This window comes from Mesocricetus auratus, unplaced genomic scaffold (assembly GCF_017639785.1).
Source record: "Mesocricetus auratus isolate SY011 unplaced genomic scaffold, BCM_Maur_2.0 Super-Scaffold_100011, whole genome shotgun sequence".
NCBI classification, from domain to species: domain Eukaryota; kingdom Metazoa; phylum Chordata; class Mammalia; order Rodentia; family Cricetidae; genus Mesocricetus; species Mesocricetus auratus.
Window position 1 is genome coordinate 14090839 of NW_024429195.1, and position 27971 is coordinate 14118809.

The 27971-nt window shown below is 42.7% G+C and overlaps 1 protein-coding gene across 11 annotated transcripts in view; it reads left to right on the top strand.

Moving 5' to 3' along the window:
* The window catches only part of Elf2 (E74 like ETS transcription factor 2), an 81207-nt gene extending 54869 nt beyond the window's left edge, over positions 1-26338 (top strand). For 7 of the 11 annotated variants that reach the window (XM_040754447.1, XM_013118706.3, XM_005077488.4 and 4 more), the window contains 6 exons: positions 14625-14738; positions 16422-16595; positions 18253-18339; positions 22040-22232; positions 23602-23946; positions 24610-26338. In XM_040754447.1, the coding sequence (XP_040610381.1) occupies positions 14625-14738; positions 16422-16595; positions 18253-18339; positions 22040-22232; positions 23602-23946; positions 24610-25234 (1538 nt within the window). In that variant the 3' untranslated portion in view covers positions 25235-26338. Of the gene's footprint in view, positions 1-3483; positions 3794-14624; positions 14739-16421; positions 16596-18252; positions 18340-22039; positions 22233-23601; positions 23947-24609 lie in introns of those variants that run through there. The other 4 variants (XM_005077489.4, XM_040754449.1, XM_005077490.4 and 1 more) reach the window with 3 other exon arrangements.
* The last annotated feature ends 1633 nt before the right edge of the window (positions 26339-27971 follow it).

The following is a 27971-nucleotide window of genomic DNA, read 5'->3' on the forward strand; positions in this document are numbered from 1 at the left end:
CGATGATGAGAAGGTGGAGGCTGGAGAGTGGGGGTTCAAGGTCATCCTAAACTACAAAGCAAGTTTGCAGCTCGCCTGAGCTACTTAAGACTTTGCACCCCCACCCTCCCACAGGCCTCAGAGCAGGATATATATAGCTGAGTGGCAGGGAGCTTTCCTAGCAGGTGCGAGGCTCTAGGTTCAGTCACTCACGTTACAAAACAGAAAACCCTCCTTGAGAAAGGAAACTGGACTAGATTATGGGTCTACAGTTAAGAGCCTGCCCTGCTCTTCCAGATGCTACTAGTTTAATCCTAGAAACTACCTGTAACTCTATCTCCTGGGGGCTCCAACTCCTTTGTCTCTTTGAGCGCCTTCACTGCATACACTACACACACATACATCTAATTTAAAATAATAAGAAATCATGAAAAACTAAAGAGGGAACAGTTTTGTCTAACAAAGGAAGAATTCCATGAATACAGTTGGGTAAATTCATGCTTTGTAAAATTTACAAATCAAGTGGCTATATTTACTTTGCATTAGCAGCGATTGAGTTAACTCCTTCATGAAAAAAGTATATGTAATGACATTTATCTAACCAAAGAGTATGAAACAATACGCCACAAGTATGTTCACAAAAACACATAAATATATATACTCAACAGTATAAAGACTTGACTTGAAGAATAGGTGTTATATTTGAAGAATATAATGGTTTTAACCCACCCATTCCTTCTATTTTTAATTAACAAGCCACCCCCAATTTAGCATTTTAAAATTCCAAGTGTCTACGATGCACAGTTTTTAGGTTGAAGGTTAGTGTGTGACTTGGATGCGTGGTCCTGGCTCAGGGTCTCCCATGAGGCTGCCTGTAGTCTTGGCAGTGGGTTAGTCATCTCAAGATTTGCTTAGGGCTGGAGCGTGTCTCCCAGATAGCTCATTTTACAGTTGTTGGTAGGATGCCATTGTTCCTGCCTAGGCTCACAGGCCTGCTGAGGTTATTTATGACAAGGTATTTGGCTTCCTTCTAGGGTTTGTGACCCAGGCAGGCACTTCAGTTTTATTCTGTTTGTTAGCTGTGAGGAATTAAGTCCAGCGAGGAAGACTAGGCTACATTTCTTTAAATTGTAATGAGAAACGTTGGTGTGACAGATATGTAGGGTTGTCACTTTCATTCCTGGCAAGTGGCAGAGTAAGGGCACTGGGTTCAAATTCTGACCCCTTCATAACCAACTACAACTTTAACCCTGAAATGAACACAACAGTAATGTCTCTCTCTCTCCCTCCACTCTCTCTCCCTCCCTCCCTCCCTCCCTCCCTCCCTCCCTCCCTCCCTCCCTCCCTCCCTCCCTCCCTCCCTCCCTCCCTCCCTCCCTCCCTCCCTCCCTCCCTCCCTCTCTCTCTTTGGTTTTTATGAGACAGGGTTTCTCTGTATTGTTTTGGAGGCTGTCGGTCCAGCCCGACCTCGAACTCACAGAGATCCGGCTGCCTCTGCCTCCCCAGTGCTGCGATTAAAGGCATGTGCCACTAATGCCCGGCAGTAATGTCTCTTATATAGGGATGTGGACAGAATACTTAAAAGAAATAAGGTAAAGTATTTAGCGTTCAGGCTTTTATTTGGTAAGCAGTCATATCTGGTATTTCCGTTTTTCATCGTTTCTCTGCTAGGACATAAGTAACGTTTAGACAGTATTGCCTTTCTGTAGTTTTATTAGCAGAATTGAGTTTAAGATAACTACCATCGCAGCCTGTGTATTCATACTTAGTTGAAATCCTGCTTATAAATGACTGCTCGATCTTGGACTCTTGAAAATTGCAGATAAATGTTTGTATATATACACAGGTATACATATTAGATGCTTGGTAAACACCATAATGCCATTTTGTGCCAGTATATATTCTACTGACAGCCTAATCTACTTATGAAAGCCTGTTTAAGGCAAGGCAGACTTGCACTAAACTTGGGAACTCTGCTTTTATACATTCCAAATATAAAGGAATGCTGTATTTCAGAGTCTTTTTGCGTAACTTTCTGTGTATATATGTGTTAAGTGTATAAATTATTATGCAGGGAGGTATACAGCTTCTATTCTCTTGGTGCTTAAAATGTAAGCCAGGGATGGATGCATATAATTAGGATACACAACCAGCAAAGCACATACATGCTTACATACATGCATAGACACACACTGCTTCAGATATATCTGAAATGCAGTAAAGTAAAAGTGTGTCAGACTTCAAACTGATCCTATACTGAGAATACTGTTTTTATTTTTTAAGCCATGTTGACTTGTCACGTACACACACACACACACACACACACACACACCTTTAGTTCCCATTTCTGTACTAAATACAAAATACATGTAAAATGTGTTACTGGAGTAGAAATTCTGATGTTACCATTTTCAGTGAGCTGCCTAAATTAGTATTCCTTATCTTTCCTGATACAGAAACTGCTAAAGATGCTGCCTATCAACGGGAGATCCTTATTTCAAGTTGATAGCAATGAAAAATAAAAGGTATCAGGTAGCTGGCTCCTTTTGTCCTGGGCATGGCAGTGTTAAGTAAACACCCGATGCGGCAGTGGTATTCGGTTAACTTATAAATCATGTTGTATTACTGTTGAAAATAACTATCCATAAGGAGCTAACTCAGATGATTATTTATTCAATAAATTTTTATCTAACACATAACCTACATTTTACATGAATTGTGTGTGGAAAACTTCAGGGTAACATTTTGCTTCCTTTTTGTGTTAAGAAATTCTGAAACAAGCAAGGCATTTTGATCAGGTCTTATTTGGCATTTTATTTGTCCGATCCCCTGCATTTCCCCTAATTTACAGCCACTAATTGACCGCATATTTCCCTTTCCTGTTGTAGTATGTATTTGTAAGGATTTTTCTAAAGGATGACTTAAGGTATCTTTAAGATATGAACGAATACGTCTATTTGTTCTCGTGAACCCAATAAAAGTGAGGGTGCACGAATTTCATGACCAGCAAACTGAGCGACTTTAATACAGTCTCCCCGAGGCTGGCTGGCTGCTCTGCTGTTTACTAATTAATTACCTGTCTAGTGTACTCTGCCTTCTGTAGAGAAGAGGACCAAGTCGTCTCTGGAGTAGTTGGAGACTCCTGACTTCCCTAGTGATGTTTTTAGAATATTTTCTAGGCACGAGTTTTTAAAGTGCACTTCTTTAAACTGACTATGTTGCATAAGCTCTGGGGAGGCCAAAACAAGTTAAAAAGCCACCTTCATGTACAGCCGCGGGACTAGGTATTAGGTCGCTTCTAGGAAGAAAAATTTGATTCATGGCTCTTTTCCAGAGGGGACATTTGCAGACTTCGCTTCCGCAGAACGTGAAGCGCGCCTCTTCCTGCCGAGGGCCGCGTCCCCGAGGGCGGGCGGCCTGCGGCTCCCCAGCCTCAGGTGTCCGTGCGGCCGCTAGCTGCCGGCGCCCGGGACTTCCTGTCTGGGCGCGGGGCGGAAGGATCGCGTTGCCAGCCGTGGCCGCCGCCGCCCCTGCCGTTAGGTGGTGGGGCTGCTCAGCCCGGCGGCGGGAGGCGGGCCGGCCGCCGCTTCCTGTCGGAGGACGCGCAAGGATCCGGGCGTCGGAGTGTGTGCGAGTGCGTGAGTGTGTGCCGCCCGCACGGCGTGTGTCTCCGGCCGCGGGTTCCGCCTTCTCCCCTGTCGCCGCTGCTCGGGGTGTAAGTCAATGTGAAGCAGCAGTTCCAGCCCCGGGATAAACATGGCGACGTCTCTGCATGAGGGACCCACGAACCAGCTGGATCTGCTCATCCGGGCCGGTAAGCGCAGGGGAACTTTTCTCCGGTGCATCGGTGCAGCGGACAAGGGGGCGCCCGGCAGGCGGGGAGCGTCCCCCGGGGCGGTCAGCGCCCGGGTCCGGTGTCCGCCTCCGTCAGCCGGGCGGCCGCGAGAGGGGGGAGTGAATGAAGTAATGGAGGCGACAAATCAGGAAGTGATCACCTTGGAGAGTAACCTGCCTCGGATCCCGGCTGTCGCTCCGGGCAGCGCGGCGGCGGCGGCGGCGGGGGCCGGGCACGGACCGCGGCTAAGTTGGGGAGTCGGCGCGGGCGAGTTGCGCGCTTCGCCCCAGTTGCCGGGGAACCAGGAAGTGAGCGGGGCTGTTGTCCCCGCCGCCTGCCACGCTGTCCGGCCGAGAGGCCGCCCCTGCCCGCCCGCGGCTGGGGGCGCTGGCCGCTCGCCGCCCTCGCCTCACACTCCGCACCGCCGCCACTTCCGCATGGACGCCGCGGCCCGGGAGCTACCCGCCAAAACGCGCCCGGCCTCCCGTCTGCAGCCTCTCGGAGCCGCGCCGGGCTAACGGTCTCGCGGCCACTTCCCGGTGCCGAGCGGGACGCCGAGCCGGCGCCTCCCTGCCCCGGCTAACGGCGGCGGTGCAGAAACTGGGCTGCTGCCCTTCCTTCCCGCGTGGGGCGGGTGTTTGAGGGGGGACGGGAAGGACACGGGGTGTATTCCGTGCAGCCGACCCGGGGCTTTGGGACAGCGAGGGGGAACGTTTATTTTTGTCAACAGCGGGTGAAAGCGAGGTGCGGGGCGGGCGGGAGGGCGTCCTGGCCCCGGGGAAGTCTCGGCTCGGAATTGCCCCCTTTCCCCTCCCCCCCAAACCTCCCACCATAGCGGAAGCGCCTGGGAGAGGACAGAACGCGCGCGATTGACAGGCCCGCGGTTCCAATCTGCGCCCCGAGATGTTCCAAATAAGAACGTTGATTTCTGGGGGCGGGACCACGGGCCCGAGCCCGGCCAATGAAGATTGGGCGGGAGTGGAGCTGACAATGTACGCATGGAATTGGAGGGAAGAGGAGTGTAAACACGGAAGTGGCCGCGGGGGTGGGGGATGTGCTGCGCCACTGCTGCAGCGGAAGGGCACGGACTTAAGTTACATAGAAAAAGCAGCTTCACTTGCTAGCAGACAGCGCAGCGAGGGCCCCAGGTCGATGTGGCACTGCTTGAACACTGTTGCTTACTGAAATAATAAGCTCACGCGGCCCCTCCTGGTTCTGTTTCTTACCATCGATGTGGAAGATCTGCTGTAAAAGATGTGAGCAGTCTTTCCCATCTATTGTTTTTAGGTAGAGAGCTTGAAATCGGTAGTTTGGCTAACAAAGCTGACTCAGTTCGATTGAGAAAAAGGTCAACAAATGCTTATCCTTAAATTTAACAGAACTCTAAATTCAAATAAAACCCCAACTAATATAGAAGCATATGTACTATAACGTAATGGTGTGTTTAGTCTATGGCATATTTTGCACATGTCAAAATTCCCTACAGAAATCCCAATTTACTGAGCAGCGTTTAAATACCTTCTTTTTGATAAGAACTATTATTGGGTGAGAGGGAGAACACAAGAACTTGGATCCCTGTTTTCCTCAGCCCATTGATCAGTATAAATCAGTGTACATTTTCATGCCAGGTTAGTGGTGTTATGGATGTGGAGTGTGTATAGTTCAAGAGATACTACAAACATTTCTGGGCTGGAGAAGTGCTCATTGCTGAGACCACTTGTTGCTCTTGGAGATGATGTGGATTTGGTTCTCAGCACCCACATTCACAATTACCTGGGACTCCAGTTCCGGCGTTACAACCTCCTCTTCTAAACTATGGACACCAGGCACACATATGGTGCACATAAATACAGGCAAAAAATTAATAAACCTAAAGATGTTATTTTCAATGCATGTGTATACTTTAGAGAACCATAGCACAGTGTCTTCAGTCAGAACCTTGAGAAAAACTGTAGAGGTAGAGGACTTAATTCTGCAGGTGGAAGGTTTCTTTCCATGAGCTTTTAGAATTACCAGTAAAATTGAATGTGGCCTGTAGATACCTTGCTGGGAGTGCATATTACATAGTCTTTGGAAATAAATGTCTTTATCTTCTTATAGGTGACTTGGTTTGTGGTGCCGGGGACCTGATGCACGGCCCCCAGCACCCTGGGCAAGTGCTCACTACAGATTCTGGCTTTCTAAGACTTCAGATGCCATTTTCCAGATCTACTCGTACTGCTTACAGATTCTTATAGCTAAATAAGGTTTTTAAATCACAGTGTGCTATGAAAGACTGTTTATACATAATTATTTTATTTCTCTCATGTTCATGTAATCTGAAGGTCTCTACAGGCTTTTAGAAGGAAACTGAAGAGGATTTGCTGGTATACTCAAAGTTAAGTTGAAAGATGAAGAAAATATTTTTTTAATTATGATTTTAATGGTTCTAATTTTTTATTGCTGATATTTAAAAAAAAGATTCACTTATTTATTATGTACAGTGTTCTACCTGTATGTATGCCTGCAATGCAGGCAAGAAGAGGGCACCAGAATGCATTATAGATGGTTGTGATTTACCATGTGGTTGTGGGAATTGAACTCAGGACCTCTGGAAGAGCAGCCAGTGCTCTTAACCTCTGAGCCATCTCTTCATTTCCTGTTGCTGACAGTTTTTAATGGCGCTGGTAGTGTAATGCTTTCAATTTTTTTGTTTTGTTTTTGAGACAAGCCTCATGTACCTCAGACTGACCTGGAACTTTCCATAGGGCTGAGGCTGGCCTTATCCCTTGTCTCCACCTCCTGGATGCTATATTACAGGTGTGTGCTGGTGGATTCAGTATGCACTCTGCCAACTGAGCTACATCCCAATTTCACACTTTATAAGTAAATGGATGGAATGATCTCTTTATCTTATTGAAAGAACTCCTCAGATCCAGGCAAGCAGATGAAATTTGTATAACGTACAAATGAAAAAGTAGTTATAACGATGGTTATGTAAAATATACCTGATGTATGTATATAGAATGTGTGACACTTGGGAAGAACTTAGAGACTAAATAAGCGAAATAAACCGCTAACAAATTAGTGTCATCTTAAAATTAAAAATGCTTTGTAGTCAAGACTTAATATTCTTATTAAGTTTGCACTTGCATGGGGCGTGGTGATAGCCTTCCTTAGTCCAGCACCGAGGAGGCAGAGGTAGACAGACTAGCTAGAACTACATATTCACAAACGTACTTAAGGAACCATGGGAGTTGAGTTTCTCCAGTTAGCTATTGATAAAACTATGTCCTGGTTAACCTTAATCCTAACCTCCTAACCTCTTTAGCACTTGACTAGGTAATGTCTGAGAACTTAGAGCTCTAAAATTGCGAGTGGTCCAACACATTTAATGTAAAGGTAAAGGTGTAAGACTTGCTTTTAAAAGAGATTTTAGAAAATGTACCATGTAGCCAGGCGGTGGTGGTACACACCTTTGATCCTAGCACTTCGGAGGCAGAGGCAGGCAACCTCTGAGTTTGAGATCAGCCTGGTCTACAGGAGCTAGTTCCAGGACAGCCTCCAAAGCCACAGAGAAGCCCGATCTTGGAAAAAAAAGAAAGAAAGAAAGGAAGAGAAAAATGTACCATGTGAGTGTCTCATAAAGGTTAATTTCTTTTAGCCAGCCTTTGAAAACCGACAAGAAGTATTTGATTGACGTAGCTTAATACTTGAGGCTCAGTTCTGGTGTGAGTGAGTGTAGGGAAAACAAATGTCTGACATTGTGACTTTCCTAATAAGTTTTGTGAACACACACTGTGTGCACTGACTTGATTTGGGAGAAGGTTTTCAGTTTAAAAGATTCTGCTGTCTTGCTGGGCAGTGGTGGCGCACGCCTTTAGTCCCAGCACTTGGGAGGCAGAGGCAGGCGGATCTCTGTGAGTTCGAGGCCAGCTTGGTCTACAAAGTGAGTTCTGGGACAGCCTCCAAAGCCACAGAGAAACCCTGTCTCGAAAAACCAAAAAAATAAATAATAATAATTATTATAATAATAATAATTTCTGCTTTCTTTTCCGAAGTGTGCAGCTGTTGACTACACCTTCTCCTTGTCTTCCATCCTTCCCAACTCCTTTTTCCTGTTTGAAGACAAGGTCTTACTATGTAACTAAGACTGTCCTGGAACTCAGTATGTAGATAAGGCTGGCCGCAAACTCAACAGATCCACCTGCCTTTGCCTCCTAAGTGCTGACATTAATTTCCCATTTCTTTTGAGAAGGGAGGTCATCAGCATTTTCTTTGCAGTTCTTTTTTTTTTTTTTTTTTCTTTTTGTCTTTTCTCCAGACAGGGTTTCTCTGTGCAGTCCTGGCTGTCATGGAACTCACTCTGTAGATCAGGGCTGGCCTTGAACTCAGGTATTTGCCTGCCTGCCTCCTGAGTGCTAGGATTAGGGGCACGTGCCATGACCACCTTGCAGCAGTGCAGTTCTTAAATGAAGAGGAAATTTTTCTATGGAAATACAGAATAGTCTTTCTGTGTGTGAATGCATGTACATATGGAGGCCAGAGGTTGACAGTAAGCATCTTCTTCAGTCACTCTGCGTAATGTATTTGAGGCAGAATTTCTCATGGAGTCTGCATATTCAGCTAGATGGGCTGGCCAGGAAGTCCCTGGGATCCTCCTGTCTGTGCCTCCCCACTGGGATCGGAGTTGCTTGTCACACAGGCACTGGGAACTGAGCACCACTTGTTCATTTGGGTACTGAGTGTCAAATGGCTCTTCTCCTGAGCCGCCACACCGGCACTCACCATCTCATCAGAAATCTCATTTCTCACGTGCTCGGATTGGAGTCTCCAGTGAAGAAGGCTGCTTATCTCTTGTCCACAGTACTTGGGACAAGTGTTTCACTTACCAAGTTCTCTAGATTTTGGAATATCAGCATATGCAAACCCCAAAGCATTTCAGAAGCTCAGATTTGGATGTTATTGTATCCATCTTGAAAAAAACTCATTAAAAGTAGCATTATATGAAAAAGTAGGGTATATGAATAAGTAGGACCAGGTATTGGTGATACATGACTTTAATCCCAGCATTCTGGAGACAGAGGCATGCAGTTCTCTGTGAGTTCAAGGTCAGCCTGGTCTACAAAGTGAGTTCCAGGAAGCCAAGGCTATACAGAGAAACCCTGTATCGAACCTCCCCCCCCCCAAAAGAAAACAACAGAAAGAAAAAGTAAGAACCATATGTTGAAATAAAAGTATAAGAATGACTTTTTTTTTTTTTTTTTTTTGGTTCAGACACTTACCTTGCTGTTGGCAAGATGACTCGGGTGAGGGTGTTTCCCAGGCTAGCCTGGAAACTTGAGTTCAGTCTCTAGGAGTGAGATGAAGGTTGTCCTCTGACATACACACACACCATGGCATGTGTGTACCCACACATACTTGTGTATATACACATTAAAAGAAATACCTGGGGGTGGAGTACATGCCTTAGTGGTAAGGCCATGGATATGATCTCCAGTATAGGAAAGAAATTCATTTTGAAGATTTGTTATAGAAATTTCTAGTTGAATTCATTGTAATATTAGTATTAAGATTATGTATCAGTGAGTTACAAAGTAATGTCGGTATAAAGTCAATCAGTAATTCAAAGCAGTTTTCTTTAGAAACATAATGGGCGGTTGGGTTGAACGCCTTTAGTCACAGTACTCAGGATGCAGAGGCAAGTGAATCTTTGAGTTCAAGTGATCTACAGAGCAAGTTCCAGGGTAGCCAGGGTTATGTAGAGAAACCCCTTCTCAAAAAAATCAAAAAGAAAAAAAAGAAACAAATACTGTTAGAGAAAGGCAGGCAGCACACTGATCTGGAGATTCTGGGAGACTTTCCAGAGGTTCTAGAAAGTCCAAGTATTTTTCATAATATTGAGAGATTGTTTGCCTTTCAGTTTTACAAGTGTACAAAAACAATATAAAAATTTTAAAAAGATTCCCAGAAAATATAAAGCAGGCTGGAATTATTGGCACAGGCCTGTAATCTCAGCTGCTCTAGAGACCAGTCTTATATAGGCTAGGGAGTGAAATCAAAGCTAATCTGGGCAAACTAAATAACACCCTGTCTGAAATAAAATAAATGAGGGCTGAGGATATAGCTTAGTAGAAGACTGCTTGCCCAGCGTATGAGGCCCTGGGTTCAATCCTGACCTCAGGAGCCCCTGCCTCTAATACATGCATGTATACATAACATATACATGCTTGTAAAGCTACTGAAGATTCATTATTTTAATTCAATCCTGACCTCAGGAGCCCCTGCCTCTAATACATGCATGTATACATAACATATACATGCTTGTAAAGCTACTGAAGATTCATTATTTTAATTCAATCCCTCAGGAACCCCTGCCTCTAATACATGCATGTATACATAACATATACATACTTGTAAAGCTACTGAAGATTCATTATTTTTCAAAATATGTGTATGCATATCTAAGTACCATGTATATTATTGCAAAGGAGTAAATGTTTTTGAAGTTAAATGTTTGTTTATTGTGCTTGCCTCTGCTGACTACACTGAAACTCCTAAATGTTGAGGTTTCAGGCGTGAAGTCACTATGACTGGCTGTTTTATTTTTCAAATACAATAACTCTGCAGAGAAGGTTTATTCCCAAAGTCTCTTTGAGATTCTCAGTCATTTGAATGCAGAGGTATCTTCTAACCACAGTGAAGTGTAAGAATGGCTTTAGGCTGTCATTTGGTATAATAGCCACTAGCCACCTGTAGTTACAGAAGTTGAATTTTAAAAGTTCTTTATATTACAATTACATGCTGACATGGCAATTTTAGGTTAAACAAAAGGTATTAATTTCAGGTTGTAGCTCAGTGGATGGACCCCCTCCCAAAAAAAAAGGGTATTAATACCACCTTTGTACTTTTTAAAATGCGGGCATGAGAAAATTTCAAATTATGGCCCCAAATTTAATTGACTAACTGGCTTAGAAAGTCATTTTAATTGTCTTTTTGTACTTACAGAGCTATATGGACCGAAGGTCAAGGGCAACAGAGGTTAAGGTGAAAGACCTCAGATCCTCTTCTTCATGCGGTGGCTTGTGGCCCACTCTGTCCCTACTAGAGCTCTGGGGCGTTAGAGAACGTGGTCCGTCAGTGCAGAACTTGAGTAGTGACCGTGGAAATACTAGTTTATGCTGCTGTGTTTAGGAGAAAACCACTAACACCTAGTGAAGTATTTCTCATTTTTCCATTGCTCTCAGACTCCATTGCTTGTAAAGTTTATTTCTGACTTGAGAACACTGTTATGAACTAGATCCATTGCCAGCGTCCTCTTGTGCAAAGCTGGGAGGTATGCCTCTTGTCAGACTTAATTACCAAGTTTGGTATTTTGTAACAGCTGTTGAGAGTCAGGAGCAGTGTGCTACACACACCAGCTGATTAGAGATGGAGGTGGAGCCGGCGTATTTACCCACAGCAAACGGCAGCACAAACCACGTTTATTGATGGCATTGTGATAAGGATTCAGTCATCTTGAAATGTATTTGATACATTATTACTTCGAGGACTCTTGGCTAAGAATTCAACTGCTAGAAAATGAGACCTGTGCAGTTACTAGTTTGTTTCTGCTTTTAAACTGAGTTGCCGATTTTCAACCATAAATTGCATGCATGTCTGGAAAGTAGTAAGAAGGGATTTTATTTGCAGATGTTGCTTTTAGTTGCTTACTTTGGTTTCAGGGCCCTGTTAAACTGATACTTATATCTTTAGAAATATGCAGTTTTAATTTCTTAAATTATTAAGCTGAATAAAACAGCATTGAAGTTTTCAAAATTACAGACATGGAGAGGTATGAAATCTCTGCTATAGACTGGAGAGACGGCTCAGTGGTTAAGAGCACTGCCTGCTCTTTCAGAGGTTCTGAGTTCAATTCCCAGAAAACACATGGTGGCTCACAACCATCTGTAAATTTCTGCTATCAAAGATTGTCTTAGAAAATCACCTGCTGACTTAGGTTAGCAAAGTATAGATACTCTTCACTTTATAAATTGGGTGATGGAACTTCTCATTGGACACTAGGCTTTTAGATTTTTATTTATGCTTAGCATTGAGTTGCAGACAAATGTGGTAAGCTCCTAAAATAAAAAGCACTGCTCTCTTTAGCAAGCTCGTAGATTACAGAGTGATGTGGCGATTGTTTTACATTTACATTTGGGTTTTGATGGCACTCTGAATGTGAAGTTGCAGGAGGCAGGGACCCTATTCAACACATAACTTGGTTCTGAAGCACAGCACTGAACACATGAGAACATTCAACTGACACAGCCTGTCTGTACTTAAAACATTGGGTTTTCTATTTGGCAACTTGTAAGTTAGGGATATTTAAAGTACTAGTAAAATATTTTTGGGTTATAATTTGTTAATTTTGGGGGGAGAAGAGAAGTTTGAGGTTAGAAGTAGAAACAAGAAAATATATTTTAAAAACTAATTGGAATTGGGTATGGTAGAACATTGTAATCTCAGTGCTTAGGGGACAGAGGTAGGACGATTGTTCAAGATTTCTGCCATGTCTAGAGTTGCAGGCCAGCCTAAGCTATATGATACTCCACCTCTAGAACAGACCTGACCAGAACAGAATCAGGATTAATTTGTTCTAACATGAACTGAACTTGAAATAATGGTTTTGAAAATGCACCTTAATCTATTTAAGAATTTAGGGCACACAATATGTAACTGTAAGGCAAGTATTTTTGTAGTTGTTATTGTTTATAACTTGGATATTTCAAAATATGTAGTTTTATTGCCCTATGGTTATTAAATACTTGAAATTGTAATTATAGTACCGTACCGTTTTTAGAGTATATCTTCATAATATTACATAAGGAATTAGCTTACCCAGGGTAGTTTATTAATAGCACCTAAGACAACAGCTAAATTACAGCGCCAATTCTACTTTAAAGAGATGGCTCTCTGGTTGATGTTTAAAACCTGAGAATTTGCTTTCTGAGGGTGGTTAGTGTCTTTGAGTCTTATAGGGAGGAACCTGTGAAGACCATACTCAAGAATGGCGGTGTCTTCTATACTTACTTCTAAGTTTTTAAAGCTGGACTAGATGTTGGGTGAATCCTTTGCCTCACTGGAGCTGCAGATAAGAGTAAGCAGGGTCACCTAAAGATAGAATTACTTAGAGGTTTGGCTGCCTCTCCGGGTCCATTAGCTTTGAACAGATTTCCATAAATGGAAAGAGCAGCTGGGGAGACCCGAGTACCTTGCTTGAGAGTGCGGACGGTGTGTAACAGGTGCTAAAACAGGCCTGAAGCTTTAAAACACGTGCTTCCCAATGACTTTGTTTTAGAAGGCTGTGGTTTTAGCATTTGGTGAATTGGGAGGTTCTAACAGATTTTCTTTTTACAATTAAAGTTTCTTGAGACAGGCTTTAGAAGATCATGTCTGTCCTTTTGAATTTAGCATGGCTTTATGAAACTGTATGAACATTCACAAAAGATCCTTAAAGAGAACGTCTTTAGAAAAACAGTCAAATTAAAATCAGTTATTTATGTTTCAGAACCTCTAATCACATAAATTGTTCAGTGTGAGATAAATGTACAACTAAGATAATATTCTTTGGCAGTTATTTTATAGGATCATGGGGTTGTCTTTAATTTGCTACATAAAAGAAACACAGGTAGTATTTGAAAAACCTAGGGCTACATACTCTGCTTGGAGGTGGAGCCCTTGCCTAGCAGTGTGGGAGGTGCTCGACTTGACCCTCATCTCAAAACTAGACAGACAGAACCAGTTGTGAATGCAAAACTTACAATTTCGCAGGAATGAGAAGTCATCATACTGAATTCCCATTTTATGCCGGGCGCTGTATGTGTTTTCCACAGCTGTTTGTAGAAACTGTCCTGCTTTATGAAAGTGGCCACTGAGGCATCCGAGACTTACGTGGATTGCCTTAGTGGCAGAGACTGAGAACCTAAGCTGTTAGACCTGCAAGTGCAACCCTCTGAGTACTTCACTGTTTCACAAGTCACTTGATAGCAAAGCATGTGTACCAGAGAGATAGGAAGAGCAGTGGGACCAGGGGTGGCTTCAGGGAAGATCATCCATCTGTCTATCCATCCGCCCATGTATGTACGTTTCTTATGGAAAAACCTAGTGAAGTCCGCTGAAACTCTGAAAAGAACAAGGTTATTGTGAAACAAGTTATGAAGTGTTGTGACACTAAAATTAATACCTTGCCTGGAGAGTGTCCACTCACAGGACACTATCTAAAAATGGAAGCAATTCATTAGGCTAGCTTAGAAAAATGTTTCTAGCTGATTTCGGTTGGTTACTATATTAACCCAGTTTTGTGACAACACATCAGATTATATAATTGACTTACAGGGTCGTTCTCTCCCTATTTTCCAACCCTTATGGGTGATTCTAGTCTCTCAATTAAATTTGGGCTAAAATGGATGCAAATCTCATGTTTCAAGGTTTGTTCTTTGTTTTCTTTTGGTTAAGATTCAGGAACTTCTCACTAATTTTTAATTAGTGTCGTTGGGGGTTTTTGGCTTTGAGATAGGGTCTATATATAGCCTAGAGTATCCTGAAACTCCATTCCCTGCCCAGACCTTCCAAGTACTGGGATTATAAAAATGTGGCACTCTGCCTGGTTCATTGGTTGTTTTTAAAATCAACATTCACTTTACAGAACATAGACATTAGCTTTATTGTCTATTTATTACTTTAGTGAGTAGTTAATGAACGGGTACTCATTGGTTTGTATAGAATTGTCTACAATTCAGTACTGAGTTGTTTGTTTTCATTGTTAATGAAGAACTTCCTTTTTCCGCAGTGGAAGCATCAGTTCATAGCAGTAATGCACACTGCACGGATAAGACGATCGAAGCTGCGGAAGCCCTGCTTCACATGGAGTCTCCTACCTGCTTGAGGGAGTCGAGAAGTCCCGGTGTGTGAACTGTCCATTCTTACACCAAATGTCACATATTTCCTATTAGAACGAGGACTTTAGTGCAAAGGAGGTATTGCCGGAGTTCTTAAAGATCGATACATAAATACCTGATATCAGTAACTGATACCAAAGGTTCTAAAATCTTAAATGCTGTACTTAGTGTCCTAATAAATAATGCAGAAAATGCCCACAGATTTTTATTAGACAGTTGTGTATGTTATCATGTTTATTTGCTTGTTCCTGGGTAAATTGTAAAAGTCACACAAATTGGACCATTAGCTTCCTATAGCTCTTTCAGGGTTTTACCCATCCATTGACCAACAGCCAGTAACTACATGGACCTGGCAATGGTAGAGACGGGGAGGAATTTGTTTCATATTCCTTTTAGCTTGTGAAGTAAGGTTCCTTTTTTCCTTTTAGATTGATTTTAACAGTGGTGGTGTATTAATTTGATTTTGTCCTAATTTTAATTCATTGTGCAGGAATTTACAGTTAGTTGCTAACAGCAGCCGTGTTTAAAAGGCTATTTTATGTGTGTGGGTGTTTGCAAGTGTGTCTGCACCCTGTGCATGCCAGATGCCCATGGTGCCAGAAGGGGTGGGATCAAATCCCCTGGGACTGGAGTTACAGAAGGTTGTGAGCTGCCATTGGATGCTGGGAATTGTGTTCCAGTCCTGAAAGGGCAGCCAGTGCTCCTAAACATTTTTCAGCCTGAAGGCATCTTTTTAATTGGATTAAGGAATCCACTGTGTTCATCAAGGATATGAGAAGGAAACGGTGGCTTTGTTGGGTAGCATATTAATGCATGCTAGGATACAGTATCTGGACTCCTAATTTGAAATAGGAGTATGCTATCCTGGTTATTCATGCATATGTGACAGAAGTTGAAGCAACATTATTATATGTAATAGAATACCGGATAGCAATAATATGTGTACTATTTTAGTGACTGTCTACACCTACCTACCTACCTATCTGGTTTTCCGAGACAGGGTTTCTTTGTGAAATAGTCCTGGCTGTCCTGGAACTCACTCTGTAGACCGGGCTGGTCTAGAACTCACAGAATCACACCTGCCTCTGTCTCCTGAGTGCGAGGATTAAAGGTATGCACCACTACTGCCCAGCATTTATAAATTTTTAAGTTTTGTAACTTGTCCCAGTTAATGAATAGTGGTAGATATGTGCAATGAAAGTAATTATTAAAGCACCATTTTTAAAATTTTCTCTGTTAAAATAATGTAATGTTGGTATAGTTAAAAGCTGAGGTGGAGTTGGGGAAATGGCTCAGGGGTTAAGAGCAGTATGTACTCTGTAGAAGACCTGGGTTTGGTTTTCACTCACATGGTCATCTTGGAGGCAGGTACACAAACATGCCAGCAAAAACATCCACACACATAAAATAAAAATAAGTCTTGTTTAAAAAGTACCTAAAGGTATGAAAAAGAGGTTGACTTCACTCCTGCCAAGATGACTGTCCTTCACCTGTGTGTTTTAGATAGCTTTGGATAATCAGTAAGTTTGATGGCTTTGGATAATCAGTAAGTTGATTTCTTCAGGCAGAAGTTCTCACCTTCCTTTGAATAGTTCTTCAGTAAACCTTGCCTCTTCGAAATACTGAACTGCCCACATAGGACACTATAATGGGGTGGGAAATTTTAATTTCTCAACTTTTTTTTATAGTGGAAGTGTTTGTCCCTCCTTGTATATCAACTCCAGAGTTTATCCATGCTGCGATGAGGCCAGATGTCATTACAGAGACTGTGGTGGAGGTGTCAACGGAAGAGTCTGAGCCAATGGATGCCTCCCCTATCCCCACATCACCAGAGAGTCACGAACCGATGAAAAAGAAAAAAGGTCCAGTATATTTATCAGATAGAGAAATCGTGCCCATCTCATCCTTTTTGTTTTGTTTTGTTTTCAAGACAGTGTTTCTCTGTGTAGCCCTGGCTGTCCTGGAACTCAGTCTGTATACCAGGCTGGTCTTGAATTCACAGAGATCTGCTTGCTTCTGTGTCCTGAGAACTGGGATTAAAGGTGTGCCACCACTGCCTGACAGATTAATGTTATCTTAACTAGATTCAGAAATACAGCAAATTTAGTTGTTAAGATTGTACTTTAATATTAGTATTGTAGGTAGACCTGGTGATGCTGAACTATAATCACCACTAATTGGAGACTGAAGCAGGGATCTAGTGTTCAAAGCTAGTGGGCAACTGTCCTAAGATAAACATAATTTCCCCAATTGCTGCTGATATATATAAAAGATAGTATGAGGAGGAGGCTGTAGCATAGGAAGGAGTCAGGGAGGAATGGGGAAAGTCAGGAGAGGTATGAAGAAGACATATATATATATTATATATATATATATATCTCACAGAGCTAGAGATAGAGAGATAGATAGATAGATGATAGATGGATAGATAGATGGATGATTGATAGATAGATGGATAGATAGATAGATGCATGCAAAGTCCTTCAAATTGTCTCTCTTCCAGGTTGTAAACTCTTTAGAGGAACTTGTTTGTTACATTCAAACTTGTCTTATTTGTTTGTTTGTTTGTTTTTTGAGGCAGGAAAAGTATGTTTATTTTCAACATTTGCAGTTGACAAAGTCCTTCAAATTTTCTCTCTTCCAGGTTGTAAACTCTTCAGAGGAACTTGTTGCATTCAAACTTGTCTTATTTATTTGTTTGTTTTTTGAGGCAAGAAGAGTATGTTTATTTTATTTTCAACATTTGCAGTTGACAAAGGGGAAATTTTAACACTTTAGATTAGAATTCTGGTGAACTTCCTGGATCACAATGTAAGCGGTGTTTAACGTTTTGTTCATTTGAACTCATAGAGCTTCCCATGATCAGATCCTCTGCTGTACATAGGTGAAGTGAAGGAAAGTATGAGCAAACTATACTTCCTTTGAATGTATAAAGCTCTTCAACGATTAATGAAAATACTATACTAAAAAGCTTCCTGACAGCTGGGTGTGGTGGTGCACCCTTTTGGTCCCTGGACTTGGAGGCAAAGGCAGTAGTATTTGAGATAGAGGCCAGCCTGGTCTACATTGTGAGCTCTAGGATAACAGTGGAAAAATGTAGCAGATTGAGGCTTGTCGGGCTATATAATAGAAGTTAGAGAAGTTACTGACTTTGTAAAGTCAGGTTTCCACCAACTGTTACGTTTAAAATTACAGAAGTGTTTAGTGCTCTTTTTACAAGCAACTTTCACATGCATTGGTTTGTCTTGAGTTGGGGGAATGCTGGGTAGGGATTGGACATGCTTGCTAGTCAAGTGCTCCACCCCTGAGCTAGACGTCTCAACAACACTGAGTAGGCAGGCCTCAACTCACTCTGGCCCAGTCGATTTCAGAGTCTCCTTCCTAGGCTTTCATAGGTATGTGCCACACCTCCTTGGCAATGACTATTTAACCTGCACATTAGTATCTAGGAAGGGATGTATTTTTAGAGAGTCTGGTATTTATGTCTGTTTTCAGTTAATGATTTCATTATTTTTTCAGTTGGCCGCAAACCAAAGACCCAGCAGTCACCAGTTTCCAATGGGTCTCCTGAGTTAGGAATCAAGAAGAAAGCCAGAGAAGGAAAAGGTAATTTGTGAAGGGTCGTTTTGGAAATAAGATACTTTTGTGTGTGTGTGTGTGTGTGTGTGTGTGTGTGTGTGTGTGTGTGTGTGTGTGTGTGTGATTTTTGTAGTTGTAAGGATTATTTCTAGTAGATAGGCATATGGGAGTACCATCTCAGTATTTTTTAATCAGAGGTGGGCCAGCTTTATGGGAAACGTTTATCAAAATATCTCTCTGGGTGGTGGCGGTGCACGCCTTTAATCCCAGCACTCGGGAGGCAGAGGCAGACTGATCTCTGTGAGTTTGAGGCCAGCCTGGTCTACAGAGCAAGTTCTAGGACAACTTCCAAAACAACAAAACAATACAGAGAAACCCTGTCTCGAAAAACCAAACCAAAACAAAACCAAAAGTGTCCCTCACCACACCCAACACTTGGAACTGGATTTACAAGCAGTTATGGGTGCTAGGAACTGAATGAAAAAGCAGTCAGAGTTCTTAACCATTCAGCCATCTCTCCAGCCCCTCTGCTTTCTTATTTGGTGTGTTTGATGATCCCATCAACAAAAATTTTCATTGGTTAATAAGTAAATGTTTATAGATTAATAGTCTTAACATTTTTATTAATGTATTTAAATTTGTCCTATTTTTAATTATGTAAGTCTAGTGAAAATTGTGTCTAATAAGTTCCACGGGGAAATTTGGTATTAGTTATATCCAAGAGGAGAAAAGAATAAAGTCCAGTTTCATTGAGTTCCCCTTAGGAATTTGGCACACATTCGACAGGCTTCAGACTCTAGCACTGAGTAGAATCAGGCCCAGTAGTGCATGCCTGTAATCCCAACAAGAGCATCAAAGATTCAGGGTCATCCTCGGCTACCTAGAGAATTTGAGGTCAGTTTGGGTTACCATGAGACCCTCACCCCAAATTATTGTAAAGTTTAAATACACTGCAATAGTAAATGGAAAGCCAAACTCTAAAGACAGTTATTTTCGCTTTTGTTTGCTTTGTGGTGGTGCTCGGAATGGAATTGAAGGCTTGCACACACTAAGCAGGCACTATATTTCTGAGCTACATCCTCAGCTCCTAAATCACTTTCACTTAAGATTTAGTCTAAGCTTGAAGCAGATGTTAGAATATGGCCGTATTATACGGTAAGGCTGTATTCAATCTATAGCCATTATTCTCCAAGCTCAAGATAAAAGTGTCTGTCATAGGCAGGAGTCCATGAAAGCTTCTGTGTTTGAATTCTGCTTTCCTTAAAAAAAAAAGTTGGGAATAAGAACTTGGGCAGAGTAAAGATAACCCTACAGATGTCAATGAGTCTAATTAATTCAGCCACAGACTAGTTTAAATTCTTGATGTATAGTAAAAAAAAAATCTTCATGAATTGTTAAGAGAAGCTTTTTCTTTCTAGCCGCTTTGGTATATCCCCTGCCAGCCGCCTGGGCTATGCCGCTTTGTAGTCCCCAAATAAACACACAAGACGCTGTATTAATTATGAAGCTGTTGGCCTTGCTTGTTTCTTACTAGCTAGCTCTGACTTAAGTAATTACCCCATAATTGTTAATCTAAGTATGTTTCTTACCGGAGAATAGTTCCAGGCTTCCTGCCCCCATGGCGTTACATGTTGACTCTCTTGTGTTTCTCCTTCCCAGAATCCTCCTGGACTCCTAGCCCCACCTATCTAGATTTCTATAGGCTCAACAGTACTTTATTGACAAATAACAGGCAAATAACAGGACTTCCCCAACAATGAATAAAATCTGTGCAGTGTGGGGAGGCAGAGACAGGCAGATCTATGAGTTCAAGACTGGTCTGGTCTATATAGCAAGTTCCAGGATAGTCAGGACTACATTAAATAAATAATGAAATAATAAGCTCTCTGCTTGCTCTTCCTGGGTCTCTCACAGGCTCTCATAATCCCCTGCTTGTAACAGTGCCTGCTGCACATTTGGATGTGACTGAGTGATGTGCACGGAGCTGTTGGGTACCGTGGGGTGGGATGCGCCTGCTCTGCAGAGGTGGTGGGGTGGGACTGCGAGCCAGAGGGCCCTGTGTGCAGCTGTGAGCTGCTGGGGAGTCTGAGGCTTTGGAGGGCGTTGTGACTGGTAGTGAAGTGCCAGAGTTTGAGATGGGGCTGCAGTGGGTTTGGTGTGGAGGCCTCTCCAAGCTCCTGTCTGCATTCCAGGTGTAGTGAGGGATTGTTAGAGAGGCGTCTTGGACTGGGTGGGAACAATGTATTGTCGCCCTCTCAGGAGTCTTTTATCAGTTTAAGGATCCCTGTTCCTAGTGGTTCTGCAGGAGGAAAAAGGAAAACGGCTTACAAAGTGGTGGTTCTCTCCTTTCCAAGGGAAACGAATAATAAATAAAATACTTTTCTTCCTTTTGGGATTAAATTATTTTTTGTACTTGCCAAATTCCCCCTTTGGTGCATATTTTAGCTGTTTCCTAATACTTACCAAAACTGTTAAGTTTGTATGATTCTTTTGAAACCTAAGTTTCACGTTGCCTTGTGATGTGTCTTACATTGTTGTCTATCTTGTCATTTACTCCCATCCCCAGACTGTTAATTCCTTGAGGCAGAGATCAGCTCTTCCCCAGTTTATCCTTTACTGCATTTAAGTCTGTGGGGTGGGATACATACATGTAGATGCCATTTGTTTCCATTCACGTGTGCATGTCTGTAGGAATGTGCATGTCAGTGCAGGTGTCCTGGAGGCCAGAGGCGTCAGAGTCCCACAGAGCTGCAGCTTGTAGGTGTCTTTGAGCCGCCTCTGACATCTCTCCAACCTCAAGTGTAGACATTTTGTTTTACAGAGATATTTTAGTATTCCCTCATTTTTGATGTTGCTGGCAGTGCTCCAGGCCAACGTTGGAGTTTCATTTTATAAATAGGTGCCTAGTTCAGTGGTCCATCCTCCTGATCTTGTTTCTACGCTCACGTGTCTTAGGACTGGAGCGTCCACATAGCAGACTTGTTTATATGCTGACGTGGTTTAATTGATTCTATTCACAGTACCAGGTACACTGTAGAAAGATAAGACACTGAAAATGGTTCAGATACCGTAAGTTACGTGGTAGTGCAGTCTACATTTGTTAGAGCTCTTCAGGACTGGGATAGCCTGTAGACAAGTACACCGCAGTTCAGGCCTACTGCTTAATTAAAGTATTTCTTACAAGAAGACCCTGACTGATGTGCCAAGCACTGTGGAGGCTGGAGGGTCAGTAGTCCACAGCCAGCCTGGGCTCTGAGACCCCGCCTCAGCACCCACAGCAGCACAGCTGGCTAGTGCCTTCTGGTGCGTTTTCCTTAAAACTTGAGGGAGAATATCAAACCTGTCCAGATTATTATATCCAGAGTTCAGATCCACATACGTTAAGAAATTTGATTGTGTGTAATCCAGGTGAGCCTTTACCGGGCCTGACTCTTGGACACAGGACATGTGACAGTGTAGAGTCTAGGGCCTCTGTCAGCCTGCTTGTGGGAAAGCACGCACTTGTAAGACGAGGCAGGCAGTCTAGGCTTGGTGGCAGGTCTTCAGTCCTAGCATTTGGGAGGCAGAGGCCTTGAATTTGAGAGTAGCTTGATCTACATACAAGTTTGAGGTCCAGCAAAGAAGTATATTTAGGATTTTTTTATTGTAAATAAGGATGTTTTACTTGGAATTAATCATATTAATGGATTTTAAATTAATGCTTGCCATTTTTGCTTTGTTTTAAAAGGAAACACAACCTATCTGTGGGAGTTTCTTTTAGATCTACTTCAAGATAAAAATACCTGTCCCAGGTATATTAAATGGACTCAGAGAGAAAAGGGCATATTCAAACTTGTGGACTCAAAGGCTGTCTCAAAGCTTTGGGGAAAGCATAAGAACAAACCAGATATGAACTATGAAACTATGGGGCGAGCTTTGAGGTAAGAACAAACATGGACTAGTCTTTAAATAGTGCTTACATGCTCTTTAGATTGTTGTTAAAGTTAAGCGAACAGTCTAGAAGAATTTCTTAGATTTAGAAAGAGATGGGGAAAGAGAAGTTTGGTTTACATGCATAAGATTTCAATTGGAAAATCCATATTTATTGAGAATTGATTCTGCATTTGGGACTGCTCTGTAATAGAAATTGTTACACTGGATGTAGTGGCATAAGCCTTGCAAGTCTTACTGCTTGGCAATTAAGACGGGAGAATAAGAGGTTCAACGTTGTCTGCCTTTATAGAGGAAGTTTGAAGCTATCTTGGGATACAATGAGATCCTATAAGAAACCCTAAATGAAATATATTTTCCAACATTAATTTGCTTTTAGTTACTCCAAATGTTGTAAATGACTATCTTGGTAATGAAATTTTTTGTTGTGTTTGGTCAATGAGAAGTCCATTAACTTCCCAATGCATACATTATAGTTGAGACAGGTGTTGGTATGTAGCCCAGGCTGGCCTGGAGCTTATGTACTCAAGCTGGCCTTGAACTTCCACCAGTTGTACTTAGTTTCCCGTTACTGGGATTTCAGGCACTCCTGCATGGTGTTTTATGTAACACTGTTCACATAGTCCACAGGCTGCATCTCTACTAAACAAGGGTGAGGTGGCGTTCCATACCGGCAGATCGTATAACAGAGTTCTTTGTGGTGTCAGTAAAGCATCCTGGGTTAGGCTAAGCTTTTCTAAAGAGAGAACAAGGTGTACATGGCAGACACACTGTGATCTCATCTCTCCGGGGGTGGGGATAAAAGGAGCAGTCTAGAATTGGAGATGGCCTACAGGGAGTCTCTAGGTTCAGTCCTCAATGCCACAGCCTCTTGGTACACATCAAGGTTACAAAGCTGCATTAGCTACTTGTCGCGATGTGACAGAGGACTCTGGGAAGGGTGGAGAGTTCCTAGTGGTGGCTCACATGACACCCACAGCCAGACACAGAGAGGAATGCTGCTACTTGCTTTCTCCGTTGGATTTGTTCTGAGGCGCTGGCTGGGTCGCATGACAGTTCGTTCCCACGGTGATGTTGGGTCTTCCCACTTTTGCTAACCAAATCCAGATAAACCCAGCAAGTTAGCTCTTATGAGCTTCTAGATCTTGTCACATTGACAGTCAGCATTGGTCACCACAGGCCTGCGGCACGACACACCAACTTCACTTCCTCACCAAACCTATAATCTTATGAGCTGTCCAAGCAGAAGGAGGGCTCATCTACAGGAATAAAAGTAAATGTCTGTCAGTGTTTGCTTTGTGTTTTTCAGTCGGGAAGTCGCGAGTGCATTTGACTATTTAAGTCATTTTCCCTTCACAGATACTACTACCAAAGGGGGATTCTTGCAAAGGTTGAAGGACAGAGGCTTGTGTATCAGTTCAAGGACATGCCCAAAAACATAGTGGTCATTGACGACGACACAAGTGAGCCCTGCAGCGAAGACTTGGCAGCAGCCGCTGACGAAAAGTCACTAGAACGAGTGTCGTTGTCTGCAGAGAGCCTCCTCAAGGCAGCGACCTCTGTCCGTGGTGGGAAAAGTGCGTCTGTGAACTGCTCCAGAGCAGAGCGGGGTGTGGCTAGGGTTGTGAATGTCACTTCCCCTGCGCAGGACGCTTCACCCCGGTCTCCTACCACCCCAGCATCTGTGCCAGCGGCAGCCCCAAGGTGAGGGAGACAGTGAACTGCTGCATCGTGTTGTTTCTCAACTGCTCCTTGGAACAAAGGAGCTGTCCTTGTTTAGTCACTGTTAGCCAACATGGTATGAGCACTCTCAAAACTAGATCTTTGGGCCGGAGGGATGTCTCAGCGGCTAAGAGCATTGGCTGCTGTTCCAGAGGACCTGGGTTCAGTTCCCAGCATCCACATGGCAGCTCACGACTGTCTGTAACTCCAGTTCCAGAGGATCCTACACCCTCACACAGATATGCAGGCAGGCAAAACCCCAGTGCACATAAAAATTGAAAAACATTTTTTTAAAGTGCTAGATTGTTTTGAAATCCACTTTTAGCTATATATTGTAGAGCACATCTGTAGTCCTAAGTACTGTGGAGGCTGAGACGAGAATCGCAAGTTCAAGGCCTGCCTGTGCTACAGAGTGAGTTGTAAGCTAGCAAGACCCTGCCTCAAAAAGTTGGGGATTAGCATGCAGGAGACACCAGGTCCAGTCCCTAATAGGGAGCAGGAGGTTTTTCTCCTCACCTTCACCACAACTGTCACAGTTGGGGGCGCTGGCTTTACACATTTGGATTTGTGTTTACTTTTTAACATGAGACTCGTTTTCTTACTTAGTATTGAATATAACCAACTTCTTTGTTTTTTATCTACCAGGACAGTTCGTGTGGCAATGCAAGTTCCTGTGGTGATGACATCACTGGGTCAGAAGATTTCGACTGTGGCAGTTCAGTCAGTCAATGCAGGTGCACCATTAATAACCAGCACCAGCCCAACTACAGCCACCTCCCCAAAAGTAGTCATCCAGACGATCCCGACTGTGGTGCCAGCCTCTGCTGAAAATGGGGACAAAATCACCATGCAGCCTGCCAAAATTATCACCATCCCTGCTACACAGCTTGCACAGTGTCAGCTGCAGACCAAGTCAAATCTGACTGGATCAGGAAGCATTAACATTGTTGGAGCCCCCTTGGCTGTGAGAGCACTTACCCCCGTTTCAATAGCCCATGGTACTCCTGTAATGAGACTATCTGTGCCTGCTCAACAGGCTTCTGGCCAGACTCCTCCTCGAGTTATCAGTGCGGTCATTAAAGGGCCAGAGGCTAAATCAGAAGCAGTGGCAAAAAAGCAGGAACATGATGTGAAGACTTTGCAGCTGGTAGAAGAGAAGGGAGCAGACGGGAATAAGACAGTGACCCATGTAGTGGTTGTCAGCGCGCCTTCTGCTATTGCCCTTCCTGTGACTGTGAAACCCGAAGGACTAGTGACATGTGACAAGTAAATGAGCTCTGCCACGGACTCCAGACTGGTAGTGTTGTACTGACAAACGTTTGCAAGGGAAGTCAAGAAAAGCCTGAGGACTTTTAAACAGTTGTGCACATAAGGAAGCAATGAGACTTACTGGAAACAATTGCTATCCCATGTTTCAGTGGGAAGTGAAGTACACATTGATGCTGACAGGAAACTGCCTCCTAGACTAGGAACGACTGCACCCTCAAGAGAGACTGAAGGACCAAGCAGCCCACTACACTATCGAGTTACACTAAGACTTGGAACACTAACCCTGTAAGAGGCTACCGTTTTCAGTGGGGCGGGGTTGGGATGGGTGATCTCTTTGTTACATATAGCAATTTTTGATGCATTTTATATGCATACCAGCAATTATTACTGTGTTTGCACAGTACTCACTTAACTGGTGCTATGTGAAGACTCTGCTAATATAGGTATTCTAGAATGTGAACTGAGTGGATCCAAAAGCTCCAGAAGAGGATAGCAAAAAGATCTAGTGCGTTTTCTTGTTTTATTTTTTGTTTTTGAATATATATATCATATAGCTTAAGCTGTTTTAAAACAAAGGCCTTAGACTAATTTTCAGTTTTCTTTCTTGAAATAAGCTAATGGCTTGTTTGTGTAAAGCTTTTTTATTAAAGGAAAAAATTTTAAAAATCTTGTACCTAGCACAGTATTGTTATAGAATTTACATGTAACATTTTATATGGTAGTTCAGTCTGTTGGTTTCTTAATTGTGAAGAAATTGACCGTTGGCTCTGGCCCTTTACTGTAACATACCTGCGTCGCTCAAGTCAGCCCCGGCATCTCGCAGACACATGAGTATCAGTTCTCCGTCTTTTGACATTCAGGCTCAGCATGAACTCGTCAGGTAGCTCTAATACCTGGCGTTCGTCGTCTTTCTCATTCTCCTTCCTCCTCCTTCCCCCTTTTTTCTCTTTTCTTTTTTAGTTGATGTTTAAGAGGGAAAGTACCAGTGTTCAGATTTGAACTATAATAGTTTGTATATTCAACATTTGAAGTATATTCTATTTTGTTGTACTCTTGTTTCAAAGTGTATTCAAGTAGGTTTTCTGAAATATAGAAGTGAAATTTATCTGGTCTCTGGTGATATTTTTCACAATACTCTAAAACCAGTATAGGGTGTTGTTTTAGGTAAGAAATAGAAGTCTGGTGTTTTCTTAATTACTACATGAAGACATGCTACTCTGGTTTTGTCCCATTATACTAATATTTGGTAACTACCTGCACATCCCCATTTCCTTAGTAACTAATTGCTGACTTAAATGCAGGGTTTGGTTGGCCATACTTAATGGATTCACACACATGAAGCACTTTCAGCGCTAGTGGTAGGCTGCTTGCCTGGCATTTGCAAGCTCCTGGGTTTGTCCTGGCACCTCACATCCAGACTCACTTTTCAGTCACTCCATGTTTCTCCATCAGACCTTTTGATGGGTACAAAGTCCAGCCTTTCCAGATGAAGGCTGAGGCCCCAGAGAATCACAGATTCCTTACTGTCCAACATAACTAGGTCCTCTACATCTTAGTTTTTTCTCCCACAAATAAAACGTTGTCTATCTTCTAGAAATTTAGATAAACTGTCTAATATTTTTGACCGTTGTATATTTAACACGATGCTACTTATCAGCAAAGATTTTTTTTATAAAGTTCCCTAACCTTTTTATATATATATAAAAAAAACTAAATTGATTTAAAAAAAATTGTGTGTGGGTGTTTTGTCTGCATGTATGGCTTTATACACTTAACACTGTACTGGTGCCCCAGGAGACCAGAAGAGTGTGTCCAGTCCACTGCCACTGGAGTTCTAGATGGCTGTGAGCTGCCCTTCGGGATTTGGACCTGGTCCTCTGCAAGAGCAGTCACACTCTTTATCTGCTAAGCCACCTCTCCTGGCCACATCTCTTCTAACCCACAAACTTATCTAATGGTACTTTTAAAAGAGTCTAGGTTCCTTGTTCCATTGAGAGTTAACCTCAAATCTACCCTAATATTTCATCTTCCAAAATCAATACTGTACCGTTAACTTGTGGTCAGTCTTCCACAAAACACATTTTTCAACACTGTACATGACTGGACCCGAGTCCTGACCCACACAGACCATATACAGATTTTGGTCTTAACAGCTCAGTTGTAATACACTTTCTTCTGTATTGTATTCTAAAAGCAACAGAAGTTTCAGGTAAACATCTAAACCTAAACATGCAAATATAACTATAGCTTCTGAACTCATTCTTTCAGAACAGTAAGTCAATATAATGAGGTTACACTCTGTCCAGCAATTCTGGAGAACAGCTACAGAAACAATGACTTGATGCGGCTGCATCTCCCAGAGCCTCCAGCCTGTGCGCTGTAATGCACAAACAGCTCGTGTTTTAGTCCTTAGACACTTTGCAGCCTTCAGCCACTTTCCACGCCACCAAGAGACCTCTACAGAAACCCCTTGGCTGGACCCTGTGTTACCGAGGACCAGCAAACATCCTTGTCTCATTCAGGAAGGAGCTGCCTCCTGTTTATAAGCATCACTTTCCCTCACCCTTGGTCTAAACATCAGCTGGTCATTCAGTATTTTTCCATTTCTTTTAAGATTTATTTACTTAGGCCGGGCATTGGTGGCGCACGCCTTTAATCCCAGCACTCGGGAGGCAGAGGCTGGTGGTATCTCTTGAGTTTGAGACCAGCTTGGTCTACAAGGACTAGTTCCAGGATAG